General features: G+C 33.9%; 1 protein-coding gene across 3 annotated transcripts; it reads left to right on the top strand.

The window, feature by feature from the left end:
- Nucleotides 1-1,184: 1,184 nt before the first annotated feature.
- On the top strand, nucleotides 1,185-12,769 carry LOC149499041 (katanin p80 WD40 repeat-containing subunit B1 homolog KTN80.4-like). Of its 3 annotated transcripts, none has more exons than XM_089721126.1 (19): nucleotides 1,185-1,542; nucleotides 1,661-1,865; nucleotides 2,133-2,263; nucleotides 2,562-2,679; nucleotides 2,860-3,086; nucleotides 3,787-3,889; nucleotides 4,283-4,353; nucleotides 4,461-4,535; nucleotides 4,611-4,754; nucleotides 4,872-5,115; nucleotides 5,228-5,758; nucleotides 6,580-6,639; nucleotides 6,716-6,837; nucleotides 8,273-8,401; nucleotides 9,248-9,322; nucleotides 9,506-9,618; nucleotides 11,804-11,920; nucleotides 12,012-12,080; nucleotides 12,179-12,769. In XM_089721126.1, the coding sequence occupies exons 2-19, from the start codon at nucleotides 1,838-1,840 to the stop codon at nucleotides 12,237-12,239; spliced, it is 2,418 nt and encodes an 805-aa protein (XP_089577252.1). In that variant the 5' UTR covers nucleotides 1,185-1,542; nucleotides 1,661-1,837; the 3' UTR covers nucleotides 12,240-12,769. The 3 variants fall into 3 exon arrangements, with proteins under 3 accessions (XP_089577252.1, XP_089577246.1, XP_089577250.1); XM_089721120.1 differs by having other exon boundaries at nucleotides 1,186-1,542; nucleotides 12,176-12,769; XM_089721124.1 differs by having other exon boundaries at nucleotides 1,186-1,547; nucleotides 12,176-12,769.
- Nucleotides 12,770-19,145: the final 6,376 nt, after the last annotated feature.

The raw sequence follows: 19,145 nt of genomic DNA, 5'->3' as shown, positions 1-19,145 counted from the left end.
CACGGGCGTGCTTCAATGTAGGAGTTCCCTCTTGAGAATCAGAGGGAAGCACGGCCAGGGTGTGCTATTTAGCACGGGGGTGCTTCAGAGTCAGAGGGAAGCACGGCCAGGGTGTGCTATTTGTCACGGGGGTGCTTCAAGGCAGTTGTTTTCCTCAGCAAGTCAGACGAGGGCACGGCCTGGGGTGTGCCATCTAGCACGGGCGTGCTAACCAATTCATGTTCCCACTCAACATGTGCTTCTATTAATGTGAGAAACTTAGGTGTTCCTTCAAGTTCTTCATAGCACTTGTTGAAAGCAAGGTCATGGAGCTCTTTTGTAACTTGTTCTTGTATGTGTAAGGACATGGTTGCTCCATACTTCTTTGCACGGCTCCTTGTAATTGGTCCACTAGGAAGTGCTAATGGATTGCCATTGTTGTGGTTCTTGTTCCCTTGAGCCCCATAGGTGGTTGGTGGTAGTGGATCCGTATCACTTGCCCTACTCAGTATTGTATCAATTATTGTTAGTGCATATTAATTTGCTCAACTTTCAATTTATAATATAAAATATAAAATATTAATTTGTGTAATAATAAAAATTCTAGTATCAGATTTTATAAATTTTAATAATGCTAGAACAATAAAAATGACATATATATTAAAATTCTTGCTTCTAACTCTCTCAATAAGAAAAAATATAAATAAGAAATGATAAATTAGGGTGAGAAAGTGATTAATCAGGCAAATAAGATAATTGAGAGAGACAAAATCTATAATATATTAATTTATTTAAAATAATTCATTTAACCTAGGTTTAATCGACTGCAATTAACATTGCGAGCTATCTATCCAAGTAATCATATTTTTAAATAATATTTTAATGGAATTCGAATTTGAGACTTTTTACTTTTTATATTTTTTACAAGACGTGGAAAAATATTTTGTGTAATTGAAATTTGTAAAATTTAACTTTTTAATTTATAAACTACAAATTAACATAGAATAAATCTTTTGTTACAAACTAAATAAATATTAATTTATTTAAAAAAAATATTAATTTCAAATTTTGGATCAGAGTGAAATTAAACATATAAATGATAAAAATAATCTCATACTAGTATGATTTGGAGTGGTACTGTTGGTTCCAACTCCCTCGACTGGGAGCGATAAATTTGAACGCTTAAGTATTTATCAGTGAGAATTTATTTTCATTGTGCCGCAAATAATCATTACGGAGGGACACATTGCGTGAAAGCGCCTCTCTCTCTCTCTCTCACATTTCTTTCTCCTCTTCAAATTTATTGTTGTTGGAAACAAACAAAGCCGACACTCAATCCCATTAGTAAAATCCCTCTTCTTCTCATTTTTTGAACATAAATGAATAATACACTCACTACCACGACTAGAGTATTCATGTTGTGCTCTACACTGCATTTTTGAGTGTGGATACAGAGGAAGAAACAGAAATTCTCTCTATTCTTTAAGACAAACAAATAGAAGAAGAAGAAGAAGAAGAAGACGAAGAAGAAGCTTTTGAGCTGCTCTGACAATGTCCCCTCTAGTTAGGTTTCTTTCACTATTCACTCTTCTTTTTCTGCTGTTATATTGTATTTTTTTTCCTTACCAAACAGTTGGTAAGGCTTTGTTTTTGTTGTGTTTTTTTTGCTCTTGTTTTCCAGCAATGAGGGGATTATATGTTGGATTTGGCAAGATCTGAACCTTGTTGCTGTTGTTATTAATGGGATCAAGAAGACCGAGAAGATTCAAACATATTTGATTTGAATGTCTCAAGAGAAAAGCCCCTTTTCTTTGCTATTGTTAGGTTTTTTACTTCTCTGTGCTATTACATTTGTGCCATGACTACCAAACGCGCCTACAAGCTGCGTATCCTCCTATAATTGTTTGTTTTCGCCTAATTTTTTTGTCTAGGGTTTTATTTATTCTATCAAATCTCATTTATTTCTTAGGTTGATCTAAACTTTTGCGTCATTCATTCAATTTGGATCTCTCTTTTTATTTTTTTTTTTATTTTTTTATTTTTGCTTTTGTTTTTGGTTTTTGCTCTGTTGATTTATCTGTTTAATGAATTGCAAAAACTGCTTAACTGACACAAGTTGTTAGCCTTAACCACATTTTTGAAATTTCGAAAAGAGGAATTTGTGGCACATTCTTCCAGTGTTAATTGCCTCAAAATTGGGAGGAAATCATCGAGAGTTCTTCTAACTGGAGGAGAAGATCACAAGGTCAATCTCTGGGCTATTGGTAAGCCCAATGCCATATTGGTCAGTGCTCTCATCCACATTTCTTCTCTCTTTTTTTCCTCTTTTCATTAAATAATTCTGGCAAATTTCAATTCGTGCTGCTGCTTTTCAATGCTTCTTTTCTTGATGGGTGTATTATTTTGATTGTCTTGTTAGTTGTTATCTGGTTTCTGTAGCTTGAATGACTAATAATGGGAGTCTTATCAGCCAAATTATGCATATTTGCAAATTGTTTCGAGTTTCGACAACAAATGCTTCCTCTTTGTATTTTTTTTTTTCAGAAAAAATCCTGATCTTACATTTCGAGCTTCATATGCAGAGTTTATCTGGACATACTAGTGGAATTGATTCAGTAAGCTTTGATTCTTCAGAAGTCTTAGTAGCTGCTGGAGCTGCAAGTGGTACCATAAAGCTTTGGGATTTAGAGGAGGCCAAGAGTATGCTTATCAATTCCTTATAATTTTCTTTTCAGTGATTGATTGATTGAATTTACCAATAATAAAAAAAAAAAAAGTTCATAGAGGGAAATTTACTTGCTGATTTCTTTCTTTTATTTTTCATGCTTATGTAATGTTTTGTGTGTCTTCAGTTCACATATTTAATCTGATTCATGGCAGTTGTTCGCACACTGACTGGTCACAGATCCAATTGCATTTCTGTGGACTTTCATCCTTTTGGGGAGTTCTTCGCATCTGGTTCTCTGGACACAAATCTTAAGATATGGGATATCAGAAAAAAGGGTTGCATTCACACATACAAGGGCCACACTCGAGGGGTCAATGCAATTAGATTTACCCCAGATGGCCGTTGGGTTGTATCTGGTGGAGAGGACAATACTGTCAAGGTTTAATTACTTTTCTTTTCTTGTTTTATATCAAATACACACTCGGAGACACACGCACGTGCACATGCTCAGATGTTTTATTTTTGTTGTCTTTCTCTGATGGGAAGTTGAAAATCAATTTTTTTTTTTTGTTCCATGGTATCTTTGTGAGGCAGACCTTAATTTAACCCTTCTTCAATTGTAGACATTCTGATATCACTGCTGGTGCATTTTCTTATTATATCATCTGCATGTGTTCAACATGTGGGATCTCTTCTGTAGGTTCAGTTTAATGTTCTGGCTGTGTATTACATGGCTGGTGTGTTGAATTGAAAACCAAACTTGGAGTTTCTAAGTTTCTATGTTATGAATTGTAACAGGAGCTGAGGATATCTTGTTTTGACTGGGAATTCACTTTTGCAGTTTATGGTTTTGTTGGCTAATAACTCGGCCATCTTTTATATCCATGTTGAGCAAAAATTCTGTTTCTGTTATTCTTACATGCTTTGGGATTGGCATTTAGACCTGATACTTTCATGTGTTTAGCACAAGTTCTGCATATCAAAACCCTTTGATCAATGCAGAAGGAGCTGATTTATTGTTTCCATCTGCACCATGTAAATCTTGTTGAAGCAAGAAGTGCCTACACTTATACTTGTGTTTTTGTTTTTTTTTCGTACTTCATTTGATAAGCTTTGTGGTTGGCACTATTTTTGTGTAGCTTTGGGATCTGACTGCTGGAAAGCTATTGCATGATTTCAAGTGTCATGAAGGTCAGGTTCAGTGCATAGATTTTCATCCACATGAGTTTCTTCTTGCAACAGGTTAGTTTTGTCATATTTTCTACAATTGTAACTTGCATTTCATACTACAAGTTACCTCATGCTGTATTCTTTTCTATATGCTTTTCCCCTATGAATTAGTTGCAACTTACACAACAATGTTCTAATCATAACGAGATGATGATGTATCTAACTCTTTGTTTCATTTTCACATATAGAGCAACGATCTTCTTTAACTTTGAATTAACTGCAGAAATTTCTCCTGACAAATATAATAATTTTGAAGCGAATTAACTCTATCTTCTTTTTCCTCCTTTTAATGTAGTTGTATTTTTCCATGGGAACACTATGTTGGAAACCATACCTGTGAAATATTGCAGTATCCTGGAGAATTCATGTCTTACTTGTATCTCGTATTTTTTATGTTTTTGAAAGGTTCTGCTGATAGGACTGTCAAGTTTTGGGACCTTGAGACCTTTGAACTAATTGGTTCAGCAGGGCCTGAGGTAATTTTAGGATTTAGGAAAAATTGGTGTTGACAAATTGACATTACTAGATATTTTATTATTATCTCCTGAATGAGGAAGCATATTGTCTCAATTTTTTGTTTCAGACCACCGGAGTGCGTTGTTTGACATTTAATCCTGATGGGAGGACACTGCTCTGTGGATTGCATGAAAATCTGAAAGTAAGCTCTTTCTTTAGCTTATGAACACGATACACCAGCTTTATTAGGTTGCAAATTTCATATGCGCCTTTATAGGTTTTCTCTTGGGAACCAATACGATGCCATGATGCCGTTGATGTGGGATGGTCCAAATTATCTGATCTCAATGTTCATGAAGGGAAGCTTCTTGGATGTTCATATAATCAAAGCTGTGTTGGAGTATGGGTTGTAGATATTTCGGTAACTATTGCTGTTTCTACTTGTGCATGGTCTTTTGCTTGTTTTTTACCTGTTGGGTGGCTTTACTTAAATGGCAATCTGAAGTATTGGCTCTTCCCTTTTTAATCTTTTGTACAGCGCATAGAACCGTATGCAATTGCCAATGATGATCGGTTCAATGGGTATTCAGAATCTAAGTCAGGTGTGAGTGGGAATCAATCAATACTGCTTGAATCTAATGCAAAGACCAGTTTGGCAAGGCTATCTGTTTCACAAAATTCAGAATCCATAGTGAAGGAAACAAAATCTCTTGGAAGGTTGTCAGTTTCTCAAAATTCAGATCCTATTAAGGAGCCTACCAAGGAGTCAAAGATTTTGGCATGTATGTTGCTTTAATATCTTTTTTGTGTTGTTTCTAGCTTTTATATAACTTGGTTTAAACTAAGATGTATTCTTACTCATTTCTCATTTGCGGTGTTACATACTGGTTGAAGCCACAGGAACTGTACCTAGTACACCACAAAGGGTCAGCTTAAACTCTGGTCTGAAGACAACCATGGCTGGCACAATAACAGTTAATGCAGCAGCGCCAAAGAGAAATTCCACAAAGACCCAATCTGCAGTTAATGCTCCAATATTCAACAAGGCAGATGTTGCACCTGTAATTGTCCCTAGAACTAGTATGAGGCTGGAGCCAGCAGCAGCTGAATCTAGAAAAGAAATTGGGATTGCCAGCAGAACAATGCCATTTTCTTTGCAGTCAAAGGCAAGTGATTACAGAAAGTTTCCTAATAGCAGAGATGAAATGGACCAGCCAACTATTTCTGTCTCTTCTGAGACTCCAAGTTCCAAGTCCGGAGAATTGAGCAGTGTTGTAGATAGGATTGCTTATCCTACAGTTAAAGGCTCAATTCATGGAATGTCAACGGGAGAAAGGAATATTAAAGATGATAGACCTATAGGGCTAGTAAAACAGTATCCAAGTTTGATGACAGAGCCACCTATTAGCTACCAGGAAGAAAATTGTAAGTATTACCATCTTTAAAGAAATTGTTTTGTCTTTGATTGGCTTCCCTTTGTAAAATGCAAACAGATGTGGACATAGTGATATATCAATGAACTATATACATAGAAAAGTCTTCATTTTGCTTGTATCTAAGTTGCTCAAGAGGAGAAATTTGTTGCGGAAATTTTCTTGGTGCAACTAGTCTCTAAATATCTAAGATGTGTGGCTTCTGGAGATTATTTTTTTTTTCAATTTATACTTGGAAATACAGAAGTTTTGATGTCAATTGGTGCTTGGACTGGCACTTGCTGCTTGGATCCCAACTGCATGTTTGCACTGTTGGATTACCATAATGGTTGGAACAGTATTTCAAAATTCCAGAAGTTGGCACTGTCAAATGTTAATTAATATGTAAGAAAGCTATGATTTCTAGCTATTGGTGTTTGGCACCCAGCTACAAATTTTCAAGCCAAGTATAACTTGCTCTAAGGTTTAAAGCCACAAACAGCACATGTTTCTTTCAATTTCATATATTTTTAGCAAATCAAATAGGTTAACAAATGTCGTGTTCCTTTCAATTAAGAGAAAATGTGGTAACATGTAAACTAATTGAAGGAGAGGAGTAACAAGGGCTGTGAATGCATATTGTAAAGGAATCCTAATGGCCAGTTAGCTGATTTCTGCGGTTGAATATGCTATAAGTGTGAGAATCCTCAACTGTGCATTGAATTGTTGGATCATAGCTGTTTCTTTATGTTTCTCTACCGCTCAGTTCTAATCTCTGCGTTGAATTCTTTAAGATCTTTGCTCTCATATTGGAACTTGCAATATCTATTTCAGTTGAGACACGGGGGCATAAAGTAAACAGAGATGCAATCTCTGTAGAAAGTCAAAGAGGAGGTATGGTTGACCTCAATTGCTAGTTGTTTTATGGATAATCCTAAAGCTGAACTTACCTTACATGCTCTATATGCAGGAAGAATGCGTTCGCTTGTTATAAATTGGGAGAAAAGGGGAAGATCTCCTAATTATGAGGGTCCTACTTCTGAGAGTTCTCCAGGGGCAGCATCTGCAGTAAACATGCTTTCGTTCAATACTGTATGAATAAATTTCAACTTTATGCTTGCTGTTATATCTTTTTCAACCTCTTGACAACTTGGTGTCTCATACTCCTTTGTAGCATAATGATGTTATGCATTTTTTCTAATGAAGCATGGCACATGTCATTCGTGGAAAAGTGAAAAAGAATAAAAGTTGTCATTTGTATGAATTTGATTTTAGTGCTTTTTTTCTTTGGTATCACGGTGTCTATTAGTTTATCCTGCTTATATGACTGATACCAGAATTGAAAATTGCATTTCACATTTATTCTTTTGCGAAGGATATCGAATATACAATGTCTGAAGACTTGATAATTGTGTCATCACTGTATTGAAAACTTTATCTCCAATTTTATCTGCAAAGATTTATGTAAAGAAAGTTTTCTGATGATCTTAGTGCATGATTCTCCAGTACTTTTATTTCGTTGTTCGATGGGAATTAAATAAGAGAGAGAGAATAAATTGTTTATCACACTGATGGAGGATAAATAGCATATTAGTTAATTGATGGTTCCTTCATTATCTGGTCCTTCACCTTTGTTTCAGAGAAGCCCCTGTTCAATCTTTTCCTGATCCAATTTCTATTTTTACGAATTATGCTTTGCAGTAATAAATAAGGATAGCAATACCCCTCATTTTTGCATGGAGTTATCCTCTCTCTAATGGGGCAATTTTGGAAATGGTGACAGGGTTAGGAAAGTAAGAGACACTGAGAGGCCCTTAGTAATTAAATAATTAGGTCCTAGCCTGACTACCTACCTAGCACCTGTCCAATACAGTATATCCTGTTTTACTGGTCTTAAGTTCGTAGTTAAACTGTTAGATATGAAAATTTGAAGTTCCAGTGCTTTATCTTGGTCATCAAATTATTATTATTATTATTATTATTATTATTGAGATTAACCATTTGTAAGCATTGGCGGAAAACTTGCAATGAACTTTTTATGTGAAGAGTACTTTGGTAATTTCTTGTTTCTTCTGATGTTTTCATCTAAGTTCTTATTCAGTTTTTTGAAAAATTAAGTCTGCTGCGATTGAACATTATGAATATATGGCTATAACTGGAGTTCCAAAGAAGGTTCTTAAATTTTGGGATTTTTTTTTACCACTTTGCAATCAACTGGACTTTTTTGATGATTATCCGCAGCAAGTTTCTCTCTCTTCTTATCTCCCTTGTTCCCTCCCTCCCTTCTTCCTTCTTTCCTTCTGTCTCTCTCTTGGTCGCTCTTTCTGCACATGGGTTGTGAATTCTATAGATTAACTTGAATTATCCTTTCTTGAAATGTTTTTACTCCCTTCTTATTATGATATTCTCCAATACATGCTTTTTCATGTATTTTTAACCTCTTATATATATATATATATATATATATATATATATATATCACTGTAAAGATGCTAATATGCTTTCATTTTCATGTGAACATGTGAAGGTTAAGCAGAGAGGACCTCCTCCCGAAAAAGAAATGGTTTCCATTAGTGACGAGGATGCTATTGCAGATGCAATGGAACCACATGAACAATTTCTTGGCTCCATGCAGTCTCGTTTAGCAAAATTACAGGTGATCGATTTGAAGTTGACATTAAGCTGGTATTGTTGTGCATGTCATTGTTGGATAGAAATGACTTACTGATGGAGCTAGAATTTTGTTACCATTTTTATCTTTTGGGAGATCTGGTTTATGAATTGTGGCTGAGTTTACAATTTGAATTTTAGATCAGCTTAAAATCATTGTGAGAAGCATGTAAACAAATAATTAAATGTGTTTTACATACCTTTTTGCCAAGCAATATGAAGGTCAAATTTGCAGAAAGATATTTTGCTTTCTGCTTTTGCTGAAGAAATTGAACTTTTTAAAACTGTGCATGAAATACTGTCCGCTGAGTACAGCATTAATTTCCCACTCCCATAAAGAGGGTACCATTCTATTTCAACGAAATCAAGCAGTGACCTTTCCATGTATAACAATCCTCGAGTTTGCATGCTTCATTCATTTCCTTTGAGCCCAAAAAATGCCCATACTTACCTTCTCCATGAATGTGTTACTTCTAAGAACTACTTTTGAAAGTACATTGTATACTCTCATTGCTCCTGTCCTCCATTGGGCCTAAATACAACCCAAGGGTGTAACCTTTCCATCATAAATCTATAATTTGGTTAAGGAATTTTGTTTTCTGTAACGGGTGTATAATTACATTACCATGAAGTTTGTATTAGAGATTATAGCAGGTGCCAGAATAAAGTGGTAGTGTGCTCTCTGCATTTAACATCACATGGCACCATTTTTTATCGACATAAATTAACTGTCATTGAAGTAATAGTGATAGAATTGATTGATAATATAGGGGAATATGGGATTGTAATATTACCAGTGAAAAAATGCTGATTCTTCTGCCTTTCGTTGTAGGCTGTATATAGATATTGGGAGAGAAATGATGTCAAGGGGGCCATTGGTGCAATGGAGAAGATGGCTGATCATGGTGTAAGCAATCTCCACCCATCCACTCCCTAATCTCTCAAAAGAGAGAAAACAGGGGAAGATCCTAATCTCAAAATTGTTTGGGCTCTATGATTTCTTTAATATTTTATTTGGGCTCTATGATTTCTTTAATATTCAATCTGAATTAACCTATTTCATTTCTTCTTCATATGCTGTGAATTACAGGTCCTTGCTGATGTAGTCAGTGTTGTGACTGAGAAAATTGACATTGTCACTTTAGATGTTTGTACTGGTCTTTTACCACTTCTTGCTGGCCTCCTCGAAAGTGACATGGATAGGTAAGAAACTTTTTAGTATTTCTTTCTCTGGATTATGATTCTTGCTACTCAGCCCTGCATCTCAGGTTCTGTGTTTCACATTATAGGAAAATAGTGCTTCTTGTGGACAAGTATATAAGTTTCAAGACAGAAGTGTTTCTGTTTTAACATGTCTCATGACTGATTCTGTATTCAGCTGCATTTATATCTGCTGGAGTGTATTTATTGCTAAGCTTTTGCTACATGGTTGGGATAAAATGCTGGGGTGAGGCATTGTTTCATTGGGATTAGGAAAATCTTTTGTCCCATTTAATTGCATGGCATTTAATTTTTCCCTTTTGTAAATGCTCTAATGAGATGATTGTTTTACTGGTACTCAGCAACTCTCAAGCAACTTAGTAGTCCTAACATATGACAATTGGAAGGAGATAAAGTAAAAAGGCATGTTCAACCCTTCAAGTTTTCACAAGAAAAACTGGACTTAATTTTATTCTCTTTCAGTTTGAAATTGAGTAGTTAGAGGTCCGCACATGCAAGCTAAACACAAATAAGATTGTTCCGTAATAGGAGGTGAAGATTAAAGTACTCGTTGTGACCATTGGGGATGAACAAAGAGCAACCATTTTAGTTCCACTAGACATAGTTAATTTATGTACGGTACCTCCTAGGTCATGATGCAGGTACCAGGATAGGGTACATCTCTTATGCTAGGTTTTGGTATGTCTTACCATGCTTTTTCTTGCTGCAATTTTGCTTGTAGAGGAGTTAATTTTGTGGAAAGTAGTATATACACACACACACACACATATATGAAAGTCATATAAATATAATTTTAAGGGTAATATATATACTACCAAAATCTTGTTGCAGCACTTAGCACAATATTTTCTTTCTCTAGGACGCAGACACAATATAATATTTTCTCTTTGTAACTCTTTAGAGGATAGAATGTTAGAACTACAAAATGTCAATAGTTGTTCAACATGCTATTTTACTGAACAAATATTGCATAGTCATTATAGGCACACCTGTAGAATGCCTGAGGCTCAACGCAACGGCCTAATGGTTCTACCAGGAAGAGGTGGCAACCTTATTTTTATTCTGCTAAGCCATCAAGTCTTCTAGGAGTTATCAATCTGTCTTAAGAGGAATCCATTCCACGAGCAAGATGATCCAAGCCCTGAAAAACCATTAAGAGCCTTGTGTCCAATTCTCTTACCACTGTAGTAGTGGTACCTTCTTTTTGATTGGGGATAACAAGGACTACAAGGCCCAGTAAATGCACCTTTATGTACATGATTTTCAGTTAAGAATTTTTTTGTTGAAAAATAAAATGATAAAAATATAATGGTTAGCATCTACTGCATAAAATTAAAAAAGGACCTCATCAACTTCCATTAGCTTTGTATTCTTGGACTCTGTCTAGTATGTTAGGCTTCATTTGGTTTTATCTGGCTCTTCAATAGCCCCCATCTTGTCTTATCTTTCCCTTTCATGCCCAAAAGTCAGATTAGATGCCATAACTTCTGCTTCAATAATCATGCTGCTGGTTTTTCCCATACTCCAAAACATCAGTGTCTTGATCATCACGCATTAGTTTTAAATCAACTTCATAGACATATTGGTTGCACAACTTGCTTTGTGAATGTTTTCTGCTCAATTCTGTTAGGTGCCATTTGGATAGTTAGTCATTCAAATAAATATTTGGTTTCGATATCATGCTGAATTCTTAATGATTTACATCCATCCAAATCCATCTTAATTTCAAATGATTACACAAATGGACACTTCGTGAAATAAGATATGGTTGGTCCTTTTTTTCCTCTTTGGTTTGATGGGCTGGAAAAAATTGAATGCACATAATGTTTGGCTGGAGATTTTGAATGCAACAAACAGAAATGAGATCCCCAATTTGAAGATCTGGATCCTGAACCATTACAATCTAAATAGCCATGTATCTTGGCAGTAAATCTGAGACCATGGTGCAAGTAGAGGTTGTGGTCAGTTAGATTACTATGTTGAGATATGCCACCTGCAAGTCAATGCATTATTGGGCATTTTTTTGGCAGTTCTCACACTGCAATCATGCCACTTTCCTCTATATTCAGTCTTCACTGTAATTTGATGATGTTTAGCTTCAGCTTCATAAAAATTCCATTATTTTGTGGATTGAGATACCACTGTTTTAACTGACTGCCTTGTTTAGGCATTTGAGCATCACTTTAGACATGCTGCTTAAACTGGTCAGAACATTTGGTTCAATGATCTATTCAGCTGTCTCAGCATCAACACCTGTTGGTGTAGATATTGAAGCAGAGCAAAGGTATGTGCAGCTTCATTTGATTTGAAACTAATGGTTATTAAGAGCGATGATGGTAAGTTAGATGATGTTTTTTAATTTTTTCGATTCATAGGTTGCAACGTTACAACCTCTGCTTTGTAGAACTTGAAAAGGTCAAACGCTGCTTGCCTAAACTCATGAGGTGAATACTTTATTTTTCCGTTGTTCAGGTTGTTGCCTATTCTGATTAGCTGCTAGAGTTTCATTTTGTTTCTACTTCTTTCTTTTGTGCCATAGAAGAGGGGGCTCAGTTGCCAAGTCGACGCAAGAGCTAAATCTAGCTCTTCAAGAAGTTTCGTGATTGAACATAAGTTGCGGGTGAAAGTGCTGTTTGTTTTTGGCCTAACATGGACTGGATTTAATATATTTATTCTGAAAGAGGAGCAAGTTTGTGTATTTTAGGAATTGGATGGCTCTTCATACATCATCGGATACGTCGAGCTCTTCTATTGTCTGATCTTAAGCCCCCCCATGTACATTCATGCTTAAATGGGAGGCATTAACTTGTAGCTGATTCTACCATATTTAACTTGAATCTGAAGACTGATGGATGTTTCACTGTACGTGCTACTGGCTGCTATTTTGGTTTTGGCAAACATCGATACATACCTGCTCGGTGAAAAAAAGGACAAGTATTTCAGCTGCTGATATGAAGTTCTACCTACCTATTGTAGCACTTTAACATTGTAACTTTCGGAATGTATCAATCTGTTATTATTTTTTGTTGTTACATATACACGACGGATCAAGTGAACTGTTTATATTGAGATTATGCTAATCTGTAGTCAAATCTTGAAGTCGGCAAATATTGAGATTATGTGGCTTCTCTTATGCATCAGCGTGTGGTACATAAATTTGGGCCGAAAACAAGCAACGTGTTATAATTTCATTTTAATTTTTAACGATGACGACATTAGAGATAATTTGCAGTTGATTTTCATGCACAACTGATACATTACAAGACTTTTTCATTCGTGTTGCTATATCGTATGAGGTTGAAGCCACTGGTGGGAAAGAAGGAAATAACGGCATAGCTTTCCCGCTGCAGGATTATCATTGCTATATCGTGTTGCTATATCGCGTGGTACACACTGCGGTTTATTAATTAACCATTACATTTAAATTAATCTCATATGAAATTTTATTTTAACATTATAAAAATCTGAGTAATATAAGACAAATTATAATCAATATGTAATATTAAAAAACAAGATCCAGTGTAAATAACAAGTAAAAATGAGCAAAAACATAAAAAAGTTGAATAAGTACGAATAATGAAAATATAGTTAACAAGTAAAAATGAGCAACAACATAAAAAAGTTGAATAAGTACGAATAATGAAAATATAGTTAATGTGCAATACACATCATAAAAAGATTACTCTATGCTATATAAATGTGAGAATAGGGGGATAATGAGATTTTTGATATTGCCTTAATGAAATTTAGAATATCCCAAAATAGTCTTAGTCATAACCAATTAGAAAATTACATTTTATTAGTTGGTTGCATTTAATTTATATAAATTTTATTTTTTTAAATAAATACATATAGATAATTAAATATTTCAAAATTTTAAGTTTTATCTTTTTTATATTTATTTTTTAATAAATATATATGATACTGAGGTTTGAAAATTTGTATACTTTAGTTTTTAATATTTTGATTATACTTTAAAATATTTTATTTAGGAGAGAAATAAAAAGAGAAAAAAGTATATTTTTTTTCTTTATGTTTGTATAATTTGATTGCATATACTTTTAAAAAACATAAAATTTTAAATAGAATATTTATTTAGGAGGAGATAAAAAAGACAAAACTATATTTCTTTTTTTTTGATATGGTTGTAGGAAAATTGAGGGTCTATTTGGAGATGATAGAACGTTTCTTTTATATAATCTTTTTTTTTTATTAATTAACACATAGATAATTAAGAATTTCAAAATTTTAAATTTTATCTTTGTTAAATTATTTTTAATAAATATATATGATAATGAGACATTTAAAAATTTTTATATTTTATTTTTTAAAAATTTAAGTTGATTCTGATTGTAATTTTAAAATATTCTATTTAAGAGAGATAAAAAAGAAAAGTATATTCTTTTTTTCTTTCTGTTTGTATGATTTTATTGGACATATTTTTTAAAAAATAGATTTCAAATATAATATATATAATATTTTATTTAGGAGAGAGATAAAAAAGAAAAAAATATATTCTTTTTTTTATAGTTGTAGGGAAAAATAATGGTTTATTTGGAGAGGATAAAACTTTTCTTTTTATGTAATATTTTTTTATTAATTAATTAACTTATTTATTTATTTTAATTTTACAACTTAGAACAATAATGAAACAAAATACTTGAATAAATTCATTAACTTCTCAATATTGGATCCTAGCATGATTTGTTTTGTAATTTTCATTTATTGACTTTATTTTTTTTTCTTATTCATCAACATCAAATTTATTAAATTATGGCTCTTTCAGTGAAGAATGGATTGATTTTTGAAATTCCAATTGGTAATTTTTTAATATAATTTGCTTCTTATCATAAGTTAAGTCCTAAAAAGAGTTTTATTCTTAATATATATATATATATATATATATATATATTTTTTTTGGTCACTGAATTAATTTTTTACTTCATCACTTTAATTTAGTAAGAGATTATATATCCTTAAAATAAATGATGACCTCTTGATGATTAAGCATTTTTAATTTTCTTATATTTTTTTCTTATATTCTAAATCTGTTTAACATGAAAGAAATTAGCGTTTATGAAACTGAAAAAGAACTAGAACTATATATTTTTGTTTTGAGTCACTTTTTGGAGTTTCAAGAATTTGTGTGTATGTGCATATATTTCTTTCTCTAATGTACTGGGTAAGTAATACTGACATTATAGCAAAAATGATTATCATTATCAACTTAGACCATCTTCTTATTTTTTTATCTAGCAGTAAAAATAATTTATTGTTATTTTTTCATTATACTTGTATATAGATATTGATGTAGGATTGAAGTTAGTGGATTAGAGATTGAGTGATGGTTTGGTTTTCTTTTTAACACCGATAATGATTTAAGAATCTGCATTAATAAATTAGGGACTGAATGATAAGGTTTAGGGATGAGGTTGAAGTTTATTTTGAGACTTCTTTCATGATATAATTTAAGTGCACAAGAAGTAGTATCAGAAGTAGCTTGTAAGACAAAGTCTAAGACAAATTAACTAATTGCATTTATTTTACTTTAATATTGTATGGATAAAAATTAATAAAATGTAAAAAATGAGTATATAACGAGCATAATTAACGTGCAACGCATGTCAGAAAAAAGACCAGTATATATAAAAGTTCGAATAGAGGGGGCATTGGATTTCTAAAACACCCTTGCAAAGTTTATGGATTGACAAAAATATCATTGAAGACTTTAATTTTATTGGTTGAAAAATAAAAATAATTTAATTTTGATTGATTATGTTAATTTTCTATTTAAATCTAAATTCTATTAGAAAGTCTAATCTAATTCTAAATATGAAATTGTCCAAATTTAATTTTGATTTGTTATGTTAATTTCTTATTCGAATCTAAATTCTAAACAGGAATAAGAAATTATATAAAGAATATATTAAATATGGTATAAAAGTATAATATTTTTAAGGATTTTAATTTTTTGGTTAAAAAATAAAAGTATTTTAATTTTAATTGGTTATATTAATTTCCTCCTCAATTTAATTTTGATTTGTAAGACTAATTTGGTTGAATATATAAATTCACCATGAACTTTATAACTTTAACCTTATGACATCCTTTTGAGTCCCCTCTCGAGCGCCGTGGGAAAGATTCGAAGATTCTAACCAGACGGGCCCATTGGTCGGTTCTTCATGGAACTGGTAGGAACTCCTTACGGTTCCCTTTGTTTGATTATGATTCGGCTTAGCGCTTATGTGGTCGGATTGGCTCTTTGGAGTGCTTTAATGGTGTTTGATGTGTTTAGAGTCGCCATTTTAATTTGTTTTTGTTTTCGGGAAAAATATTAAGGAGAAAAATCCTGTGCTTGATTCCATTTTAATTTTGCCTTTTAGGATAAAATCACTAGCCTTGAATCATTGGGTTCAGGGACTAGGTTTTTGGCTTCTTTTGATTTGAATTAATGGTTTGGGTTTTAATCAAGAAATTAAAATGTCGTTTTGCGTGAATGTCAGTTTATCGATGCATGATCATACTTATAATGCATGACAATTATAGACAAATATTAAAAGCATAAATGACTTGAAACTGTGTAATTCGAAGAGAAGCCCGACTCTAGCCTCATTTATTGAGGATTCTAGGTTGTGTGACACATTTCCCTATATCTCGATCGGTCAGTTTGGTCGGGGTTCACTACCTTGGTTGAAATCCGTAGGTATGCATTCTTACCTCATTTGTATAAGGATTAGGGCACTCAATTAGGATGGTAGGATTTTGAGGTGCCACTCTTAAAGTGGACTTATGAGGTGCTGGACGGACTAGGCTTAAAGCATGCTGTATGCCTGATGGACTGACAGCGGTTTTTCGCAAGTACACGAAATCGTAGCAAGTAATATAAAGTAAGTAGAGTATCATCTCCTCAGGGATTGTATATTAGGTACCAAAATTGTGTTAACCTACTATTATTTAAACGGCAATAAGAGATTTATTGTAAGGAAAGTAAATTCTAAAAAAAAAAAAAAAGAAAACAGAAATAAATCAAGCAACAATATTCAAATGAAAAGAAATCAAGGATTTTAAAACTACTAGGGTTTTTGATTTTACTTAACTTTACCCAATTTATTTTATTAGTTTGTTAATCAATTTTAATTATTCAAGTAGGGGAAACAACTCTAAAATCACTAACAAGCTCTCCCGATGTATTGTTAGCTATTCTAATCCGGTCTAATTACCTATCTTCCAACAGTGCAATTAAACATAAATTCAATCATTAAGTTTTGTGGTTTGTTTTGTGAATTCATAACCTAAGGTCATTAACTTATGAAGACCCCCATGAGTCAAACCATATAGCTTCCGCATCAAGTTATTATTCTCATGTAATTTAGTACCCTTTTCATATTAAAAACCCTTCTCCCGATAGCGATAGATGAAATAGATCAATCCAGGGGAGGAACTCTGCCTGGAAGCATTAAGTGCAATAATAAATTATACTTTGAACAAAGAAAAACAAATATAATATTATAATTGAAAAAGAATTTAAGCTACATCAAATCCCTAGTATGAGGATTTAGTTCGACATATTAATTAAATAAAACTCAATAATTCTTGAATCAAACTTCATAATTAATGTGAATAATGAAAAATAAAACAAGATTAAGAGTTTAGAAATAAAAACTAGACAACAGATACGTGGATGGCTTCCTTGAATCTTGGCACAAATCTTAGATGCTTGAAGTCTTTGAGAGAGAGAACTATGTAGAAAAATAATAGAACAAGAGATGCCTCTACAATGAATGGTTCCTCTCTTTATATAGACCTCCTGGAAGAAAATCTGACTCCGTTTAGGAAATAGAATCCTTATTAAGTACGAAATCTTTTTTAGAGATCACAAACTGTTTAGGCTTGGATTTCTTCTCAATTAGGACTCTTTCATCTTCCTAAATAGGCTTAGATCTTGATTTGCACGTCAGGAAAATATCTGAGGTGGGCCCGTGTAAGTTATAGAGACTGGCTTGCGTTTTTGATTCAAGACAGTATTACATTCGTAGCACAGGTGTGCTCCATAGCACGGCTTGGGCGTGCCAGAGTCTGAGTTCTATGAATGATTCAGCACGGGCCGTGCTCTACAACACACCCAAAGAAGTATTTGTGGCACGGGCGTGCGCCATAGCACGGGCAGGGTGTGCTAGGCTCTGACTTTCCAAGATAAAATGCATCACGGGCATGCTTAGGCAAGCACGCCCGGAGGTCCTTTTAGGCACGGGCTAGCCGTGCTAGAGTTTGAGTCTCCACTTGATTTCCATTAAGTTTAGCACGGGCGTGCTAATGTGCACGGGCTGGGCGTGCTAGAGCCTGAGTGTTTTGCTTTATAATGCTCTTTTCTGTGCCAAAACCTTGCAAATTTCTTTAAGATCAAGTGGATTATGATTCAAGGAAGATTTGAACAAAATTATAATTAAAAGGAAGTAAAAATTAGTTAAAGTGATAAAAATTACTAAAATTTCAAATTAAAACTATATTAAAAATACTGCAAAAATGACACCTATCATGGACCGAGCTTAATTGAAAAAGTTTTAAGTTTAGATGTATACCCTAGGTCGAGGGGTTTGAAGGTCAAGGGGCGCAAGAGTGCAGTTGCATAGCTCCACGATTGTAAACGACTAAGGAGGTCGAGTCTTTCTCCAAAAATACCAAAGGTAAGCCACGAGGACCCAAAATTAGTCCTATATATTATAATATATTTACCTTTAGTCTAAGGAAGACCAAAGTGTAAGTCAAAGTCAAAATGTTCGACTTTTGAACCAAGTCGAGCTTTAACTCAACAAAGGAAGAAGAGCAAAGTTGGATTTTAAGGCCTTAGAATCATTTGCAATTGGAGAAATAGAGTCTTTGAAGCTTGACAAGCACTCAATCAAGCAACAAGAGGTGCCTGGAATGAGCGGGAGTGCCATATTTATAGGCTGAGCCCGAGCTAGTTGGTACCGAGCATGTCTGCGCTAGTATCGGTAATGTCAGCGACGGTACTCGTGATGGCTGCTCGAAGGAGCTCAGCCGGTATCGACGCTGGGCAGGTCGGTACTGATTAGGGCAAATTACTGCCCAGCTTTTCTGGCTTGATTTTTGAGTTTTCTGACTTTGGGGAGTTTGTTCGAGGCCCAAATGACGTCCAATCAAGCCGATTCTAGCACTGTTGGATCAGTAGAGGAATTTTCGAGATCTTGGTGCTGAAATCATGGTCAACAGTTTGTGCCCCAAAAGATCAAAGCTGATCTTGGTTAGATCTTTAGGACCCCGATTTCAGCACTTATGATTAGAATTTCGATATGAAAACCATACCTTGCAAGTCGTGGCAATGTCTTGAACATCCTGTAAAAATCTCATCTAATTTTTCAGGTCTTTTCTGTAAAATTTCATCATCAAGGAGGATAAAACTTTGTTTGAAATTTTGTCAGGGTTGCATTAGCTAAAACCTTGCGAGATTCCGAGTCTGGATGAGTCCCGAAAAGTCTAATCTTTTGGGC

The sequence above is a fragment of the Jatropha curcas genome, chromosome 1 (assembly GCF_041381405.1).
Source record: "Jatropha curcas cultivar XTBG-Jc1 chromosome 1, XTBG_Jcur_1.0, whole genome shotgun sequence".
In the NCBI taxonomy this organism is placed as follows: Eukaryota; Viridiplantae; Streptophyta; class Magnoliopsida; order Malpighiales; family Euphorbiaceae; genus Jatropha; species Jatropha curcas.
Note: the sequence above shows the minus strand (reverse complement) of the source record. Positions and strands in the feature narration are given on the sequence as shown.